Raw genomic sequence first — 20468 nt, forward strand, 5'->3', positions numbered from 1 at the left:
TTGCTAGGAAACCAGAGTTCATTTTGTGATGTCACACCTGCACAAGATGGTCTCACTGTGATGTTCTAGAACTCCTTATTGAAGGCTCCCTACAAGCTAGCATCATTTTTAATAGGCCTGCTGCTGCCTTATTGTCATGGTTTGACTAATTACATAAATGGCCACAACTGAAAAAAGCCATCTTAGTGAGAAGAGAGAATTGGACATGGACCTTCCTGCTGCACAGACTCAGCACCTTTCAGCCGAAGATGAAATGGTTCATTCTGCAATCTCAGTTTCATCTAATCCATTGCATGATAAAACAGCAGCTGGTGACTCAGCCTTGAGGTCTATGATAGAAGAAAATGCCTTTCAAGCTTTGAGTGACGGACCCTGGGCAAAAAGACCCCGGCTTGCTTTCTGTGATGATGGTTCTCTTGAAGACAATGATTTTCTGTCCCTCACCTTCCCGAAGAAACTATGGAAAATTGTTGAAAGTGATCAGTTTAAATCACTGTGGTGGGATGATGATGGGAATTGTGTAGTGATTGATGAAGAACTTTTTAAAAAGGAGGTCCTGGAAAGGAAAGGACCATTGCGCATCTTTGAGACTGACTGCATGAAAAGCTTCATTCGTCAGCTCAATCTCTATGGCTTTAGCAAGATGAGACAGAATTTCCAAAGGTCTGCCTCTCTTGTTGAATTTTTAGCAGAAGAAAAAGCTGCTTATGCATTTAGCAAGGTAAGATCTCACCATGGTTCTTATAAAAAGAAAAATGGCTTAAAGTGCACAGGCCCCTTGCCTTCAGAACTGCAAATTCAGCCATTCTCTCAATAAAGCAATGCAGAATGGAAACAGCTACTGAGGGAATGGCAAAAATAGGGGATGTTGTACTGCTTCGAGGCCAGGGGAGAAAATAGCCAGAGTTGTTTTTTTTTCCTGTACGGTCTGTAATTAGCAAGTACAATATGAACAGAACTAAATGTTTTATCCAGAAAAGACGTCACAAAAATGTTTTTTATACAGACTAGAATCATCAATGAGCAGCTGCCATAATGGATCAGCAGAGTGCCTCTGGCTGAGCATAATCTCCCGCACTTGAAGGAAGCTTGTGAGAATTAGGGGCAGATATAAAATGAACTGTATTTCATTATTCATTGGGAATGGAATGACTCACAGTGAAAATGCCTTATCTGAATATTGTAGGTTTTAGTGGATTTCACAATCCTTTTGTGTATGAAATGATCTAATTCACATTTCACTGAAATTCACATTTTGTTTGCAAATGCAAATCCAACCTTGTTGATATTGTCATGCAGGAGCTTTGAAACAGGCATTGACCTGATTCACCCATAAGGCTAACCTATGGTTTATTAAACCCATGGGTTGTTGAATTCTGGGTTGTCATAATGCACCCAGTTGCATTAACAAGCCATGGTTTATTAACCATGAACAACCCAGAAAAAGAATCCATCATTTGTTGCTAGATTGTGTACTCTGGGTTGCTTAAACCATGGGCTGTCATTACATGTAAACCCAGAATCATGGGTTGTTTCTCCAGGCTACAGAGACGGCCCGCAGCAGTAAAAAAAAAAGCTAGCCACTCTACATGCCAGTACTACAGCACTGCAAAGGTATTTGGGATACAGGGAAGGAGTGGGCAAAGGAGGGAAACGACTCAGGGATGGAGAAAACAAACCACAGTTTGTTCAGTTGTCTGGCAGACAAACCCAAGGTAGGGCAACAAACCATGGATTAAATAAACCACGGATTAGTGTTATATGTGAACCACTTCATTACGTTGCGGTATTTGAGTTAAGGAAAATATTTCCTTGATTAGCCTAATTAATGATTGAATATATAGTATCTTCTCAGTCATATCCACCCACAGCTGAAAAGTCCGTATTTTATATCGCAGTGATTGTGCCAGCATAATTCTGTTGTAATCCTTAATGTTATGTTTCCTAACTCATAGTTTCCTGTCCTAATGGCTTTCTGAAGCTTTGGCAGTTGTAACTTAACAGTGCATGCCTCATTTCAAGATGCATTCCTTTCGTTTTTGAGGTGGCTTTCATTTGACTGGTAGGGAGCAAATTTGCATATAGCCAGTCAAGCATCCTTGTAGATACCATTAAAAGTTGAGGTGTACTAAATATAAAAAGAGAAGGGATGAAAATAAAGACGGTTCTGGAAGGATTATTGGAATAGGCAGGTGTTTCAAAGTTACAACAGTAAGTTGCATGAATAGGTGAAATAAACAAATTAACAAAGCAAGATAATTAAAATACCTTGATTAAAAGGATGCAGGACAATATCCAGAAGGAAAAGTGATGTGAGTTATTTGTGCAAATGAGAATTGCTTAGGAATGTTCTAGTAAGATTTGTATTTATTTTAAGCATTTCTACCCTGCCCGTTAGCCAAAAAGGCTCCCAGAGTTACTTACAGAAATAAGTAGCATGACCATCCCTGCCTTCAGGCATACAACCTAATGTAAGGAATGACACACAAGGAATAAAGGATAGGGGAGGAAGGTTACCTTACTCTTTTCTGTGAATACTAAATTTAGCAGCAAAACACATATACTGTACTATGCAGCAGAACAGGCTGCATGAGACAGTAGGTTACTTAATATACCATCTCCCTCTTACACACTGGATACAGAGAAGGTGTACACCAGTGTATTTTAGAGGACTTAGCTTTTTGCAGGCTGAATAATTTTTTTAAAAAAACATTTAAATATTGTTATATGTCCTCTGAAAACAATGTTGTGCATGTTACAATCAGATGTAATTTCAAGCCAACATACTAAGATCTCCACCTGTCACTTAGAAGTGAATCCATGATCTTTTCAAACACATTGGGTAGGATCCAGACTTGGTCATACTTAAAGCAGACCCATTTCAATCAATGGGACAAGTTGGTCATAACTAACTTGTTCCATTAATTTAAATGGGACAACTGTAAGCTAAGTTTGGATCCAACCCATTGGTTATGATCCATCCAAATTTAAGCACTTCCAAATCCCATTGATTTTAATGGGAGAGAGATTTAAATACATATCAACCAGGGACAAAAATGTGACTGAGATCAAGAATTTAAAATACGTTTTTTATTCAAATTATGAATTTTTAGACTGTCAAACACCACGCACATTTATACCTACCATGTGCCAGAAAAACACTGTTCTGCTAAGTAACTACCAGCCCTTGTTTCTGAAATGTTCTCAGAATTTTGGCTTCAGATAAATGATGCAATCCTATACATGCCTACTCAAAGATAAGCCCTACCAACTGGTACAGTGTGTATAGGAATGCAGTCTAGATGTCCTTAGATGGGTATATAGAGAGGGGCACATAGATATCTTTTAAGTTTCATAACTGGTCCCCAAAGCAGATATCAATTCTGTAGTGCAAAAGACATGTGGGCTACATGACCAGAGGATTTTTTTTTATTATGCTTCTTTTTAGTATTAAGGCTCTAATTTTGTTGTAAACAAGTATCTTCAATTTGTTATAGCAGCCAATTAATGTGCATATTTATTCAGGAAATATGAACTCAATTTAAATAATTTCTTCAGATCAAGTTGTCCCTATTTCTTGTGGATTTAAATCAATCCACCCTGGGTTTTTGGAAGGTGTCATCAATTGGGTTACGAAACCTAGCTTGAGCAATGTTCTCCAACCTCTATAGTGCAATTTGGCTTACTTCTAGCATTCTGGGTCAGTGAACTGATACTACTTTCCCCTCTTCTGTCACTGAGTGCAAATTCTGTCTCTTAGCATTATTGACTCCATCTTTAAAACTAGATCTTGAGATAGTGCCACTGTTATCATATATGTTCATGTTGTTCTCTAGGCTGGGATGACTTTGGAACTCAGTATTTTACTTTTCAGAGACGACTAAGTCAGGATTTTTCATAACTATACATCAATTCACTTTGTCTCTTCTGAGCTCTTAGGACATTTAACAGGAGCAGAGTTCAAGTTGTATACCACTGAAAATACACCCTTTAGCTGATACCCATTTGTTTTTATGAAAGCCTTAAAAGCTGCAATGCTGACATGTGTGCCTCCGACTCTGTTCACCCTTTTGCTGTAAAGTCTATGTCAGTTTCAACAGATTCAGTTCATAAGTGTCAGAGTAGGGAGAGGATTACATTCATATGTTGGGTTTGATACAAGACCACATATTTCAGGGCTAATGGATAAAAATCAGGATAGAAATATATAGAAAAGAGAGAAAACCTTTAGCATTACATGTCTTTGTTATTGCATTTGTTCTTGGAAGGTTAACTACACTTTCCCCCTCTGTTTTTGTTCTAGTTACAGTTCTACCATAACCCCAATTTTAAGAGAGGTTGTCCTCACCTTCTTGCAAGATGCAAGAGAAGAGTTGGTATAAAAAATACACCACCTGTTGCTTTCTCATTAGATGAAGACTTCAGCGAAAGCTGCTTGAAGAGCAGGTCAAGAAGCCCAGAAGACCAAACTAACCTGGGTTCTGCTTCTTGGGAGAATTGCTTTCTTACAACTTCCCCAAAGGACAAAATGCACAAATCTGGACTCCGAAAACCTACCATGGCCAAGGGCCTTGCTGGAGCAGCAGCCCGGTTAAGAAGTGGATATGCTGCTTCCCCTCCAACCTCTCTGAGGGCTTCTGAACAGGTGGCCCCTGAGGACAATGACAACAAAATAAACCAGCTGGCTCCTTTCCATTTACCCCAGCACACCAACCATGCTCGAGTCAACACACACAAGATAGACTCGACCACCACCACATCTGCTACCTCTTTGTATCATGTCATACCTCCTGTACCCAACAGCCCCTTTGCACCAGTGATGGGGCTGCCAGCTTTCCCAACCATGTACCCAGACTTATCAGCCATGCAGGCTCATTGGGCCAGCTTACTCCCGTTTTGTAATCCATGGTTCTCTATGCCTATGATAGCAGCCGCTTCTGCCATTTCCATGTCAAGATCCTCCCATCATCATCGAACTCCTTCATATCACCATTGCCCTAACTGCAACTGTACTTCGAACACCACGTCAGCTTCCAAAGGAGTTGGACCCAAACCAACAGAATACACTGGGTACCATCGATGAAGCAAAGGGCAGACTGGAAAAATCCAGCCCTTTCTGAAAACAGGGAAATTAACCATGACATGGACTGAAGAATAAATGTCTTTCTTTCCCTTCTTCCTGTCTTGTTTACCTAGGTTAACTTTTGTATTTCTTTTATCATGGACAGATTAGAAGTAACTTGTTTTCTTATATGGTTTAGTTGTAAAAAGTATAGATTAAGGAGAAAAAACTGTAGGATAACAATTGGATTTGGGTTGTCCTTTTTTTTGCTGTTGTGGCAGATAAAAACTGCAATCCACAAATAACTTATCTTACAGTTCCTTCTGTCTGGCACCTAAGGAAATACTCTGGATTGCAACCAGAACTCCTTAATTAGTTGAACTGGACAGTCCGAGTAAAAAATGTACATCTCTTATGTGCTTTATGATGGCATGAGGAAAGAAAATGTGTGGCCAAGATGGCTTTGTAAACTAGCTTGAAGATCTAGGAATCTGAGAGTAGCACTATAACTTGGAAAGAAAAAGCTCTGTCAATGATACTTACACAGGCTTAACCTGGGAGAGGGCAGAATTTGAACCAGGTGCTTAAGTTACATCTATTTATTTGATGCTATCCTTATCATAGGCAAGATTTTTCTATGTTTTGTTAGAATTGCAATTTGTGTTATGTGACTAGTTGTATTCCAAGCCATTCAAGGTAACTATCCTACAAAATAAGATGACAAGTTCATAAGGTCACAGTGAGCATTTATTACACTACAGTCTGAGAGTCTAGCAGGGTTGAGGATAAACACTATGAAAAGCAACAGACCATAAGAGCAGGTATTGGCCTGATTTATTTTCAAGGGACAGTAGATAACTTGTTCAATAAAATGACAGTATAAGAAGACAGGGGGGCAGGGGAGAGAAGAAAGGAATTTTCTTTACCATGTGTTAGCACTTGTTCACAGTCTCCAAAGGGAGAAAACAATAGGGATAAGTCTGCATATTTAACCTTCTGAAGTACAAGACAATGTCACTGCATGTGGTGGGTGAAAAAAAACCCTTTGAGATCAATATCTCAAGTATTCTAAACATTTTTGAAATCTTTTATTAATACAGAATTTACTAATCCAGTACTGCATCATTGGCTTGGATCCAGAATTATTCATGCTTAGACTAGACCCATTGAAATCAATAGTTTTCTCCACCTGTAACTTACTTGTTTTGATGTGCAAAGACTTTAAATTTGAACTCTTTGAGTCAAAAGGCAAGCAAATAGTATACAGAGAACTGTAGGCCGTTAGCCATTCCACATTTCCTAATAATCTATCTTTTCTCATCCCTGACCTGGAAAATATTTAGTATGATTGAGAAGCCAGCTCTGACACTTTACAGAATGCAAACATGATACATTTTTTTAATTATAAGCTAAGATAGTTTCCAAATTATCTGATGTGCACTTGTCTTCACAAAGTGGCCTTAACTTGCCATCTGAGAAACTATTTTGGTAATTTTCAGCCAGTTTTTAGCAAAGTCACATTTTGCTTTACAGTGACAGCCTCAATACTTGTTACTTACCTACTTTATTTTTTTGTTTCACATAACTAATTGGTTATATTTGCTCTTATAGCTAGGATTGTGTGAAGATGCTCAGTGATAATGAATTTACCAAAAAGGTTCCCATCATAATGTAATAATATTGTGTGTTTACTGTGTGAGGTAAACATGTGTGTAAAATGCATTTACAAACTGCTGGACATTTCTGTCCAGGCACACTGCCTCTGTTGTGAGATCTAGATAATTTGACAAATGTATGAGTGGAGGAAGAACAACAAATGTTTAAAAATAAAAATCAGTGCTTCTAATTAACCTACTTCAGCCATATGCCGTCTATTGTGGAATAGTTCAAAAATACACTGGATATTGAATCCTAGCAAAATTACAGATGGGGAATAATTTGTAGTAATACTGACTGAACCACAGATACGTTTGCCATATTCTAAATAGAGAACAGTTGCTCAGCTAAATGTTAACAAAAATATGATAGCAAGTTTTTCAGCTGCTCAGAATTACTCAGCAAAAAGGAAAAGATTGAGAGCAGCATATTTGAAATGCTTTCTTTGCCAAGAGCCATTTCATGCAGTTCACTAATTTGAGAGCCATAGACTGCTGTTGTAGTTTATTCTGCACAGGAACAATTGCATTGGGAGAAAACGTTATTAAATGGCAATACTTATACAAACTTTAACTACTTGTCCAGGCTCCTAAAATTCCCTCAGCAGTGCCAACATTAATAGTTTTCATCCCCTATATTTTACATTGAGATTTTATATGTGCATATTAAAAACAATGTGCAATGACCCAAAGAAGTGTCAGCATAATCTAATCAAAGGCACCCGTTATCCTAATAGGCATGTTTAAACATTGATACTCTTTAAAAGCAGGGGTAGGCAGAAAGTAGATCCCCAGATGTTTTGGACTTCAACTCCCAGAAGCCCCTGACATCAAGGCCAATGGTCAGGAATGTTGGAAGTCGAAGTCCAAAACATCTGGGGATCTACTTTCTGCCCACCCATTTTAAGGAGCACTAGGAAAATAGATGTAGGTGTGTGGGGGGGGGGAATTACTCCCATGGATATGGAAGTGGGAGGCATGGGATGAGAAGCCAAGGGGTTACAAGGGACACTAACATCCAGTGATCAATAGTGCATGGAGTGGGACAGAACGTGAATATTTTGAATAGAGCACTGAAATGACTTTACCAAGTGGGATGGAGAAAACTCACTGAATAAGTCTTTTAAGGATGGGATAGACATGGGACTAGGTGCATTCAACACAGAGGCAGCATTGACTAGAGGACCTCCTGAAGTCACTCTGTATGAAAGGGTGTCCAGCACTAGAGATTAGGGTGCTTAGTCTTTGGCTATGAATGGCTTTGGGTAAACTTCCTGCTTCTGCTAGTAATTCTAATGGGATGAGCCTGTATAGCTGTCACTCTTTTTCCTAGCACAGACTCTTCCCTTAACAGCTGCATAAGTGGCAGGAATTGAACAAGTGCAGGTTTCCCACTGCTACATCACCATACCAGGGAAAGCACAATATGTGCCTAGGGTCTTGGCAACAAAATGTATCTGGCTGAAAGTAGCTGTTTGTCACTGCACCAAATACCCAATAGGAGCAGAGTTACTAGACTGAAGATTTGGGGACGGAAGTGGGGTTAACCAAATATCTTTTTACTCAGTTAAAAAAAAACATAACTGTTGATGTATTGCATAATGTGCATGTAGTTTATTCACCATTACCCAAACATGAGAAACTTCAATAAAGTTCACATTACTAGTGACTCCTTGTATACAAAAGTGATCCCTCCCAGATATCAACCACCTGCTCCCTGGTCTTTATAACAGTGGCCTCCATGTCCAGCTGTTAAGGTAAGGTATTCAAGTTCAGAACACAGCTCTGCTCAGAAACGAACCATAAAGACAACACCTTCAATAGTATTCCACAGAAGGAATCAGTTCCTCTGGGATATCCACCTGCCAGACATCTTTATGTCCTCGTACAGGGATGGGTTCCAGCAACCATCTGGGGTTTGAAATAACCGTCAAGTATTTCTGCTCCAGGCCTAAGAGTATAGCTTTATTTTCCAATACCAAAGCATCTTCAGGATGCAAGTGTTCTGGACACTGTGATGTCTCTCCGATGTCAATGAGCCCTATATTTAAAACAGAAACAACACTTTTAATTTTCTTTCTGAAAACAAAATGCTCATCAACCTATTTTTATTCAAAAGACTTGTATACTGCCCTTCAATTTGAAATGTTCAGGGTGGTTCATGATATGTAATAAAATAAAAATTAATGGTAGCATCAAACATTAAAGACAGCAAAACTAATAAAGAATTTTAGTAGAAATTTAAAATCCCAGGGAAAAAATATTTTCACCTGACCACAGCTGAAAAAGGCCACTGCTTCCTTTGACAAGGAGACAACCCAATCTTGTCTACTACAGAACAGATGAAAGGGGACACTTCTTCAGTACATACTTATACTATGGAATTTGCTACAAGATGTGGTGATAGTCATGAGTTTGGATGGCTGTGGGCTTCCCATAGGCAGCTGGTTGGCCACTGTGGGAACAGAATGCTAGACTAGATAGGCCCTTGGTCTGATTCAGCACAGTTCTTATGTTCTTACTAGGGTAAGGCTCATGAAATTTCAGATGGGACAAGATTGACTGGGGTAAAGGGTTGGCTCCAGCCCTTCCTCACATTTTCCCTTGATTTTTTGGCACTCCACCACTGCTTCCATTCCCCTCTTCAGCTGATCTCATGGTTTGCAGGCAAGAATGTAGGAAATATTGCTGTCCTTTGTATCCTCCAACAAAGTTAGGTCCCAGTGGAGGCAGGGTGTGTGGAAGAGGCCATGAAAATGCCTTCTCACAATCAGTTCTCAACATTCTGCATCTTGGTCACGCACAATGTGACATACAAAGAATGCTGGGAACAAATAAATATAATGCTAGTAATACCTGTCAGTGGTGATTAGAGAAGAATACACAAAATGAAGACTTGAGACATAGTTTGAATACTTAATATGCAAACTGGGATTTATATAAAAAAATCAAGCTATATCAAAACTTCAGTAGAAGTATGAACTGTATCTACTAAACTAGGAATAGTTTGACTATTAAAATTAATAGTCATTTCTCACTGCAATTATCTTTTTATAAGTCCTTTTCCTTTTACAGCTATATTTGCATCTGTTTCATAGTTTGTGATGTCATGCTGTTCTATAAGAGAGGCAAGTGAATTAAAATTGCATCCTTTTTTATGTCCCTTCTCTTAATGATGCAGTCCTGATCCTTGTACAGATGAGTGTGACAAAAATATGGAACTCTACTCTCCAGCTTCTGAAGATGCGCAATCCAGACCAGAATACAGTTCGGGGCTCCCCAGAAGAAATCATCTACCCAAGGGCAGGGCAGCTTCTATGGGCAGGTTTGCACATCACATTAAGCCACCCTGCGAATAAGACATGGTAGGCTGGTTGTTTGTGGAACAAGCCACAGTATGCCTGACATATGATCGGGTTTGCCATGGCTTGTTCTCCCCCTCTAGCTGGCTCTGGCACACATCCCAGGGGACTTTGTGGCAAAATCCATCTTCTCTCCCTCTCTCTGATCACTACCCTGTTTCATTCCCTGGCTTTTCCCCCCTTATTTTTTGGTGGCTTAAAAATGCACAATTGGGATTGTAATTTTTTTTTTTTTTTGGTCAGTCTTTCATAAGTGCGCAGTTATGGACTACTTATATGAGTAGTCTTGCCTGGTCAATTTCCTTGTAAGTTTCAGCTGTCAAACGCAGCTGCAAAGTGGCATAGGTAAGGTACAAGGAAATTGACAAGATGACAACACATATAGGCTAATTTGTGCACAATTGCAAAGGACCAGGGGAGAAATAACAGCAAGTGAGAGGAGGGATCCAGTAGTGCAATTCAGAAGCACCAAAAATGGAGAAAAGCCAAATGTGTAAGTGCACCAAAAGGAAGTGGGGACAATGTCTCCCACTTGGCAATGTGTTCATCTTGCCCTAAAGTGTTGAATTGACACTTCTGTATCCTCAGCCTTTTCAACACTAAGTCTCCTGAGTCCAGAAAGGGCTCCCTCCCCATTTTTGCGACTCCTTTTCAGAGCAGTTACTGCTGTTCTGACAGTTTTACATATTTGTGCAATTTTTTGGACTGGGAAGTAAATGGGAGGGAAATGTACGCAAATGTAATGGCTGGGAAGTAAATGGAGGGGGAACTGAGCAGTTCATGCAGGTGCACAAATTTCCCTTCTATTTACTTCCCAGCCCTTACATTTGTGCAAGTGTTGCCTCCATTTATTTCCCAGCCATTAAATTTGCATACATTTCCCTTCCAGTTACTTCCCAGTCTAACTACAAGCCATGGGTTCTCTGCGGGGCTTGTTTACAAAAAATAAGCCACCCTGCGGAAAACATTCCAGATTCGGATGATATGACAACTAACCATGGCTGGCTGACCATGGGTTGTCATGTCATGCAAACCCAGTCTATGTTTTTATCGAATTAGGTGTTGCATATTAATGACAGGCAACTTTCACAAGAAGCATAAGCATAGACTCTATGCCACAGAGCAGCCTTCCCCAACCTGTTGTCCTCCAGATGTTTTCGACTATAACTCTCTGAATTCCTGGCCATTGGCCATGCTGACTGGACTGTTGGCGACTGAACTCCAAAACATCTGGAGGGCACCAGGTTGGGGAAGGCTGCTGCAGAGGTTTACCAGCTCACAGTGCTTCTGCATAATGAATGTATAATTTGCTACTCAACAACTTTTTGCAGCAACGATGTGCTTCTGTTTGTGGGGATATTGAATTTTCTCCAAAAAAAAATTCTCGAAAAAAAGGGCGGAAATATTTTTTCAGTCTAGCCAGCATATCTGTTCTGATCAGCTAGAATATGGTTGTGGGAATATCATAGACAGCTCCGCTTGACACCACTGGGAGAAGCACCACAATTTTTCCTGCCATTTGGTGACCTTTAAAAAAAACTACAAGGATGTTTTTTCTTTCTTTTAGGGAATAAAAGAGGTGAACACTGGCAAGCCTATTCGGCCCATAACTAGAATTTCTGGAGTAAGAGACAAAGTGGCTGGGGAATAATCACAGGACAACCAGAACATAAATACAGGCTAGTCGTATTATTTATTCGTTTGTTTGTTTGTTTATTGCATTTATATCACACCTTTTTTTCCTCTTGCAAGGAATCCAAGGTAGCTTACATTATCCTTCTCTCCATTTTATCCTCACAACAGCCCTGTGAGGTAGGATGGGCTGAGAGTCTGTGACTGGCCCAAAGTCACCCAGTGAACTTCCATGGCCAAATGGGGACTAGAACCCGGATCTCCCTGCTCCCAGTCCAACACTTACACCACTACCCCACACTGGCTCTTATTCTTATATTCTTAGCGAGCCATTGGGTAGAATACAGGCTGTATGCTTTTCCTTGTATTTCCACCAGAAAAAGGGCTAGAAACTTACCTTAAAAAAAAAAAAGCATTGAACATTCAGGGAGGTAACCTGAATATCTATTAGGGGGCCAAGCTGGCATACCACCCTTGCTTCCCACCCTGCAACTATGACCCTGAAGGCTACTTGCTCAATCCTGCAGCAATATCTTGTTATTTTGTGGAACTCTCTCTCCCCACATCCCACAGTTCCTTTATTTTTTGTTCTGTGTAGAGTATAATAATTCCCAGATATATACTCCACTCTCTAGGGAGCACATCTCTATGGAATATGTCCAGGTGCTTTAGGCTGTGCGCAGGGGGATGAAAATACACACATACTATGAAGTCAGCATTTTGTGCCTCTTGGCCAAAGGCCCAAACTAGAAGATTGTTTAACAAAACAGTGTCACTGTCACTTACCGGCAATAACACCTCTGCCAAACTTTTCACCCTCATCTAATAACTCCTCAATTTGAGTCTGTGTCATGCCAAGTCTATTCATGAGGATGTCTTTCCAGGCTTCGTCCTCCCACTCTTTAAAAGCAATGTGGACAGCAAGGGTGGAAGCCTCATACTCAGCCAACACTGGTCGCCAACGGGTCTCTATTGTTTTGACTTTGTTTAAAACCAACCCAGCATAAGGTTGTCGAAAGGAAAGGCAGGCAAACTTCATTTTTCTTCAGCATCGTTCTCTGCTTTACCTTTTGCTCATATCACCTTTAATTTCCAAACAGAATAAAACCAGAAATAAGAACAGCACTCACTCTCTTGCTCTCAGCAAGTGTTCACAGCTTATTTAATCTGCCTGTCAGAAGCCATATCACAGCAATTCTCAACTGCCGTATGAAATTTTACAGAACACCTCAAATCACAGTCATTCTAGCACACCTTAACTTGTCAAATTGAGTTGTTGCTGCTTTAGCCACTGAGAGTGAGATTTCAGATAGGAAAGAAACTTACTAGGGAGTAAGTCCCACAGATTTCAATGGAATTTTCTTCAGAGTAAGTGCTAGGGTTATGCTGCAGCTGCACAGGTGTCATCTGTACATGCTCTGCTCCTGTACCTTTAACATTAGCCTGACACACAGACATTTAACAGGTGAAGCTCTTCCTTGTAACTTAATCTTCATGCCAGAAAAAGCTTCATCTGTGTGAAGGTAGGCCAATGAGAAAAGTGAGTTGTGCCTTCTCCCTTATCAGGCTACTTAGTCACTGAGGTCATCAGATGAGATGCTTCTGGTGGTTCCACATGGACCTGAGGTCCGTTTAGACTAGGAGTAGCGCTTTTAATGTATTGGCTTCCTCTCTGTGGAACTCCCTTCCAACTGATGTCAGGCAGGCACAAATGTTGCTTTGTTTTTTGCTTCTGCTAAAGACTTCATTTAAACAAGCTTTACGTGAATGACTAGCCGCAGTTTTATTGGCATAACTTAAGTATTTTTATTCTTTTGTATTTTGATTCTTCTTTGCTGTTGACCGCTTAGATATAGAACAGTTTATAAATTTTGCAAATAAATAAAAGTGCAAGCTTAGGGCCATTAAAAGCAAAATCCTATGCATGTTTAGACAGCTTGGCTGGCTGAGGAACACTGGGAGATGTCAAACATTTTTCTGCATAGGACTGTGCCCTAAATTGCTTCAAAAGGCAGCAACCTGAGCTTGAAGTCTCTTTCTCTTTATGACTGCTCCACCTCACCCCACCCCAGGAGCTTGTTTTTTTAAAAGCTTCATGATACCCAAGCACCTAAGACCTCTACCGTCAGCATAAAGATGCAATGGAACGGAACACCTCTCATAAACCGATCCAGACACTATGATCAACATCTGTGGCTTTCCAAGCCCCACCTCCAAGGGAGACTTGGAAGGTGGCAAAAAGGGAGAAATCATTCTCAGTGGTGGCCCCCTGACTGTGGATGAGATCCCCCTGGCATCAACACTGTCATCTTTCCAGCACCAGGTTAAGACTGCCCTCTACTCCCAGGCATTTAGGGTGCAATCCTATGGCCACTAGTCAGCAGCTAGACAGCCATAGGATAGGTAGGATCCCGGGAATTGATCTCCACCCCCTCCTGCACTGCCTCGTAGGCAGCGCGGATCAGCCCCATACTCCACCCCCCTCCCCGCTCTGACTTCCTATGGCTAGACAGCCAAAATCAGCTCTCTAGCCATAAATGTAGGGCGGCTGAAGCGCGGAGGGGAAGATCCCTTCCATGCTGCTCCTGCCCTGCATTGGATAGGCAGTTGCCTCCAAGTTTGGAGGTGGCCACCTATCCTGATAGGATTGCGCCCTTAAGGGCCAATGATGCAGCACTTATATCAACTGTCTTCAACAGGTCTATTATTGAAATTGTTTATAGAAATTATTTTTAGCTATTCAATCGTTTTACATTTTGTATATTTTTTTAGATTATGTTCTATCAGTGTTGTGTGATGTTGTTGTTTGTATTTTGGGGTTGCATTTGTTCTGAACTGCCCAGAGAGCCTTGGCTATTGGGCGGTATACAAATGAAATAGATAAATAGTGGTGAAAAGAGCTGTATGCCCTGGCTACATTTCTGCCAGTTGCACTGCTTTAAAAGCACAGGAGCGGAGCCAGGAAAAAAGTGTCAGCCTTCTTCAATCCACATGCACCTTTCCTAAGACATAACTCAAAATAAGAAAAGCCCTGCTGGCTTAGATGAAGCACCTTAGTCCAATATCCTGTTTCCAACAGTGTCAAACCAGATGCTGCTGGAAGGTCACAAACAGGGCATAATACCAGCAACCCCCTCCCCTTATCTCTCTGGCACCTTGTATTTGGAGCTGTACTGGTATTTCACACAAAGTTTAAAACAGCTGATCAGCAGCCCGGCAATATATTACATGTATATAGTTGCAACACTGATTTCCAAATCAAAACGGCTGTACAAATATACAATGCCTCTGTCCCAAACACATTTGGACCAAACTGGTCCTCATCAGTGGGAAAATATACATAGTAATTACAGCCCTTGCTAAAACAATGTTTTCATGATGGTAAACTTTCTACATGGAACCTGTAAAGCAAATAGACAAATTTAGATATACCTGGGATAATATTCCTTACTCAAATAATCACATAAATGTAAACTAAATTTACCAGTAAATATACAAAGCCTGTAATAATAAGAACATAAGAAGAGCCATGCTGGATCAGACCAAGGGTCCATCTAATCCAGCATTCTGTTTACACAGTGGCCAACCAGCTGTTAACCGGGAACCCACAAGCAGGGCATGGGCATAACAGCACCTTCCCATCCATGTTCCCCAGCAACTGGTGTACATAGGCATACTGCCTCTGATACTAGAAGTAGCACATAGCCATCAGGACTAGTAGCCATTGATAGGCTTTTCCTCCAGGAATTTCTCCAACTGCCTTTTAAAGCCATCCAAATTTGTGGCCATCACTACATCCTGTGGTAGCAGATTCCACAGTTAAGTCTGTGCTGTCTGAAGTACTTCCTTTTATCTGTCCTGAATCTCCCACCAGTCACCTTCATGGGATGACCCTGGGTTCTAGTATTTTGAGAGAGGGAGAAAAATGTCTCCCTATCCACATTCTCCACACCATGCATAATTTTGTACACCTCTATCATGTCTCCGCTTACCCTCCTTTTTTTCCAAGATAACAATCCCAGCTGTTGTAACCTTCTCTCACAGGGGAATTGCTCCTGCCCCTTGATCATTTTAGTTGCCCTTTTCTGCACTTTTTCCAGCTCTACGGTATCCGTTTTTGGTGTGGTGACCAGAACTGGACACAGTATTCCAAGTGTGGCCGCACCATAGATTTGTATAGGGGCAGTATGATGTTGGCAGTTTTATTCTCAATTCCTTTTCTAATTATGCCTGAAATGGAATTTGCCTTTTTTACAGCAGCTGCACACTGGGTTGACATCTTAATCGAGCTGTCCGCCACAACCCCAAGACCTCTTTCCTGGTCAGTCAGTGCTAGCTCAGATCCCATCAGGTTATACTTGAAGTTGGGATTTTTTGCCCCAACGTGCATCCCTTTGCACTTGCTTACGCTGAACCTCATTTGCCATCTAGATGCCCATTCTCCCAGTTTGAAGAGATCCTTTTGGAGCTCTTCACAATCCCTTTTTGTTTTAATTTATGGCTAGAGAGCGTCATATCTTTTAGCCTTGTGATACGTTCCATGGGGTTTTCTTGGCCAGAATACTGGAGTGGGTAGCCATTTCCTTCTCCAGTGGACCACATTTTGTCAGAACTCTCCGCCATGACCTGTCCGTCTTGGGTGGCCTTGCACGGCATAGCTTATGGCTTCACTGAGTTACGCAAGCCCCTTCGCCACAACAAGGCAGTCATCCATGAAGGGGTTGTTTTAACCACCCTAAGTAATTTGGTGTCATCTGCAAACCTGGCCACTTCGCTGCTCGCTCCTAACTCCAGATCGTTTATGAACAGGCTGAAAAGCAGTGGTCCTACTACAGATCCCTGCGGGACCTCACTATTTACTTCCCTCCATTGGGAGAATAGAATCATAGAATAGTAGGGTTGGAAGGGGCCTACAAGGCCATCGAGTCCAACCCCCTGCTCAATGCAGGAATCCAAGTCAGAGCATCCCTGACAGATGGCTGTCCAGCCTCGTCTTGAAGGCCTCCAGTGTGGGAGAGCCCACCACCTCCCTAGGTCATTGGTTCCATTGTCGTATTGCTCTAACAGGAAGTTTTTCCTGATGTTCAGCCGGAATCTGGCTTCCTGTAACGTGAGCCCATTATTCCGTGTCCTGCACTCTGGGATGACCGAGAAGAGATCCTGGCCTTCCTCTCTGTGACAACCTTTCAAGGACTTCAGGAGTGCTATCAAATATCTCCTCAGTCTTCTCTTCTCAAGGCTAAACATGCCCAGTTCTTTCAGTCTCTCTTCATAGGGCTTTGTTTCCAGTCCCCTGATCATCTTTGTTGCCCTCCTCTGAACCCTCTCCAGTTTGTCTGCATCCTTCTTGAAGTGTGGTGCCCAGGACTGGACACAGTGCTCCAGATGAGGCCTAACCAGTTTACCATTTAGCATTTAGTCCTACTCTTGGCTTTCTGTTCTTTAACCAGCTACTGATCCATAGCAGGACCTGTCTTCCTCATGCAGTTGGTAGCTGAATGCAAAAAAAGAAAAGAAAAAAAGAACATTCCCTCCCGCATGCTGCAACAAGTAGAGAAATAAAAACAACAACCTCGTATTCATTTACAGTCGTCTCCCAGGTATAGCCAACATGTAACCCTACCAGACATTTTAGACTACAACTCCCAGCATTCCTGACTATTGGCCATGCTGGATGGAGAATGCCGGGAGTTGTAGGGTTTTTCTTTTTCTGTCTAAACATGCCGAGGTTTGCGCCCGAAGACGGACCCCCGGCCAAAGACGCCCGCCCAAGCCTCGCCTCTTCCCCTTTTACCTCCGGTGCCGAGGCCAAGCATAGCGGCCGCTCCCCTCGCGTTGCGCCGCAAGCGCCAGGCCTCGCTAAGATGCAGGCGAGGCGGCGCCGGCGGCCTCTCCGGCGGCCTCTCGGCCTGCCTGCTCCACCTCTTCGGCTTCTTCTCCCCCGCTCCTGAGGGCCCTGGCCTGGGTGGGTGCTTCCCTGGCTCCGCCTTCGCCTGGGCCGCGTACGGGGAGTAGCCCTGCCCGGCTTTCATTTATTCATGGTTGGTCTCCTCCTGAGGTAAAATCAATCAATCAATATATGGCGGCGAATAATTTCGTGCTACGTCGCCTCAGTCATAAGGAAGGGCAAATGGCAGGCTAGGCTGAGAGATGGTGGCCGGCTCAAGGTGATTCAGAGAGCATTGGAACCATTCTGGCCTCACAACAGCCCTGTGAGGGAGGTTAGGCTGAGAGATGGTGCCCGGCTCAAGGTGATTCAGAGAGCATTGGAACCATTCTGGCCTCACAACAGCCCTGTGAGGCAGGCTAGGCTGAGAGATGGTGGCCGGCTCAAGGTGATTCAGAGAGCATTGGAACCATTCTAGCCTCACAACAGCCCTGTGAGGGAGGTTAGGCTGAGAGATGGTGGCCGGCTCAAGGTGATTCAGAGAGCATTGGAACCATTCTGGCCTCACAACAGCCCTGTGAGGGAGGTTAGGCTGAGAGATGGTGCCCGGCTCAAGGTGATTCAGAGAGCATTGGAACCATTCTGGCCTCACAACAGCCCTGTGAGGGAGGTTAGGCTGAGAGATGGTGGCCGGCTCAAGGTGATTCAGAGAGCATTGGAACCATTCTGGCCTCACAACAGCCCTGTGAGGGAGGTTAGGCTGAGAGATGGTGCCCGGCTCAAGGTGATTCAGAGAGCATTGGAACCATTCTAGCCTCACAACAGCCCTGTGAGGGAGGTTAGGCTGAGAGATGGTGGCCGGCTCAAGGTGATTCAGAGAGCATTGGAACCATTCTGGCCTCACAACAGCCCTGTGAGGGAGGTTAGGCTGAGAGATGGTGGCCGGCTCAAGGTGATTCAGAGAGCATTGGAACCATTCTGGCCTCACAACAGCCCTGTGAGGGAGGTTAGGCTCAGAGATGGTGGCCGGCTCAAGGTGATTCAGAGAGCATTGGAACCATTCTAGCCTCACAACAGCCCTGTGAGGCAGGCTAGGCTGGGAGATGGTGGCCGGCTCAAGGTGATTCAGAGAGCATTGGAACCATTCTAGCCTCACAACAGCCCTGTGAGGGAGGTTAGGCTGGGAGATGGTGCCCGGCTCAAGGTGATTCAGAGAGCATTGGAACCATTCTAGCCTCACAACAGCCCTGTGAGGGAGGCTAGGCTGAGAGATGGTGGCCAGCTGAAGGTGATTCAGAGAGCACTGGAACCATTCTAGCCTCACAACAGCCCTGTGAGGCAGGCTAGACTGAGAGATGGTGCCCGGCTCAAGGTGATTCAGAGAGCACTGGAACCATTCTAGCCTCACAACAGCCCTGTGAGGGAGGTTAGGCTGAGAGATGGTGCCCGGCTCAAGGTGATTCAGAGAGCACTGGAACCATTCTGGCCTCACAACAGCCCTGTGAGGGAGGTTAGGCTGGGAGATGGTGCCCGGCTCAAGGTGATTCAGAGAGCATTGGAACCATTCTGGCCTCACAACAGCCCTGTGAGGGAGGTTAAGCTGAGAGATGGTGCCCGGCTCAAGGTGATTCAGAGAGCATTGGAACCATTCTGGCCTCACAACAGCCCTGTGAGGGAGGTTAGGCTGAGAGATGGTGCCCGGCTCAAGGTGATTCAGAGAGCATTGGAACCATTCTGGCCTCACAACAGCCCTGTGAGGGAGGTTAAGCTGAGAGATGGTGCCCGGCTCAAGGTGATTCAGAGAGCATTGGAACCATTCTGGCCTCACAACAGCCCTGTGAGGGAGGTTAAGCTGAGAGATGGTGCCCGGCTCAAGGTGATTCAGAGAGCATTGGAACCATTCTAGCCTCACAACAGCCCTGTGAGGGAGGTTAGGCTGGGAGATGGTGCCCGGCTCAAGGTGATTCAGAGAGCATTGGAACCATTCTGGCCTCACAACAGCCCTGTGAGGGAGGTTAGGCTGGGAGATGGTGCCCGGCTCAAGGTGATTCAGAGAGCATTGGAACCATTCTGGCCTCACAACAGCCCTGTGAGGGAGGTTAGGCTGGGAGATGGTGGCCGGCTCAAGGTGATTCAGACAGCATTGGAACCATTCTGGCCTCACAACAGCCCTGTGAGGCAGGCTAGGCTGAGAGATGGTGCCCGGCTCAAGGTGATTCAGAGAGCATTGGAACCATTCTGGCCTCACAACAGCCCTGTGAGGCAGGCTAGGCTGAGAGATGGTGCCCGGCTCAAGGTGATTCAGAGAGCATTGGAACCATTCTAGCCTCACAACAGCCCTGTGAGGGAGGTTAGGCTGGGAGATGGTGCCCGGCTCAAGGTGATTCAGAGAGCATTGGAACCATTCTAGCCTCACAACAGCCCTGTGAGGCAGGCTAGACTGAGAGATGGTGCCCGGCTCAAGGTAATTCAGAGAGCATTGGAACCATTCTAGCCTCACAACAGCCCTGTGAGGGAGGTTAGGCTGAGAGATGGTGCCTGGCTCAAGGTAATTCAGAGAGCATTGGAACCATTCTGGCCTCACAACAGCCCTGTGAGGGAGGTTAGGCTGAGAGATGGTGCCTGGCTCAAGGTGATTCAGAGAGCATTGGAACCATTCTAGCCTCACAACAGCCCTGTGAGGGAGGTTAGGCTGGGAGATGGTGCCCGGCTCAAGGTGATTCAGAGAGCATTGGAACCATTCTAGCCTCACAACAGCCCTGTTAGGGAGGTTAGGCTGGGAGATGGTGCCCGGCTCAAGGTGATTCAGAGAGCATTGGAACCATTCTAGCCTCACAACAGCCCTGTGAGGCAGGCTAGGCTGAGAGATG

The 20468-nt window shown here is 43.6% G+C and overlaps 2 protein-coding genes across 5 annotated transcripts in view; one reads left to right on the plus strand and one right to left on the minus strand.

Moving 5' to 3' along the window:
• The window catches only part of LOC146338406 (heat shock transcription factor, Y-linked-like), a 9384-nt gene extending 2467 nt beyond the window's left edge, over window positions 1–6917 (plus strand). Inside the window, exons 2-3 of the mRNA XM_084813693.1 lie at window positions 8–721; window positions 4304–6917. Of these exons, the coding sequence (XP_084669819.1) occupies window positions 158–721; window positions 4304–5083 (1344 nt within the window). The 5' untranslated portion in view covers window positions 8–157 and the 3' untranslated portion in view covers window positions 5084–6917. The remainder of the gene's footprint in view (window positions 1–7; window positions 722–4303) is intronic.
• LOC146338407 (protein EOLA1-like) lies at window positions 6566–17849 on the minus strand. 4 transcript variants are annotated; one of them, XM_084813696.1, is made up of 4 exons: window positions 17506–17660; window positions 17117–17205; window positions 12498–12794; window positions 6566–8758 (listed from the first exon to the last, which is right to left on the minus strand). In XM_084813696.1, the coding sequence occupies exons 3-4, from the start codon at window positions 12748–12750 to the stop codon at window positions 8535–8537; spliced, it is 477 nt and encodes a 158-aa protein (XP_084669822.1). In that variant the 5' UTR covers window positions 12751–12794; window positions 17117–17205; window positions 17506–17660; the 3' UTR covers window positions 6566–8534. The 4 variants fall into 4 exon arrangements, with proteins under 4 accessions (XP_084669822.1, XP_084669821.1, XP_084669823.1 ...); XM_084813695.1 differs by lacking the exon at window positions 17117–17205; XM_084813697.1 differs by lacking the exons at window positions 17117–17205; window positions 17506–17660 and adding an exon at window positions 15704–15761.
• Window positions 17850–20468: the final 2619 nt, after the last annotated feature.

This window comes from Heloderma suspectum, chromosome 9, assembly GCF_057233095.1.
Source record: "Heloderma suspectum isolate Gila_16-S chromosome 9, 16-S_ref, whole genome shotgun sequence".
NCBI classification, from domain to species: domain Eukaryota; kingdom Metazoa; phylum Chordata; class Lepidosauria; order Squamata; family Helodermatidae; genus Heloderma; species Heloderma suspectum.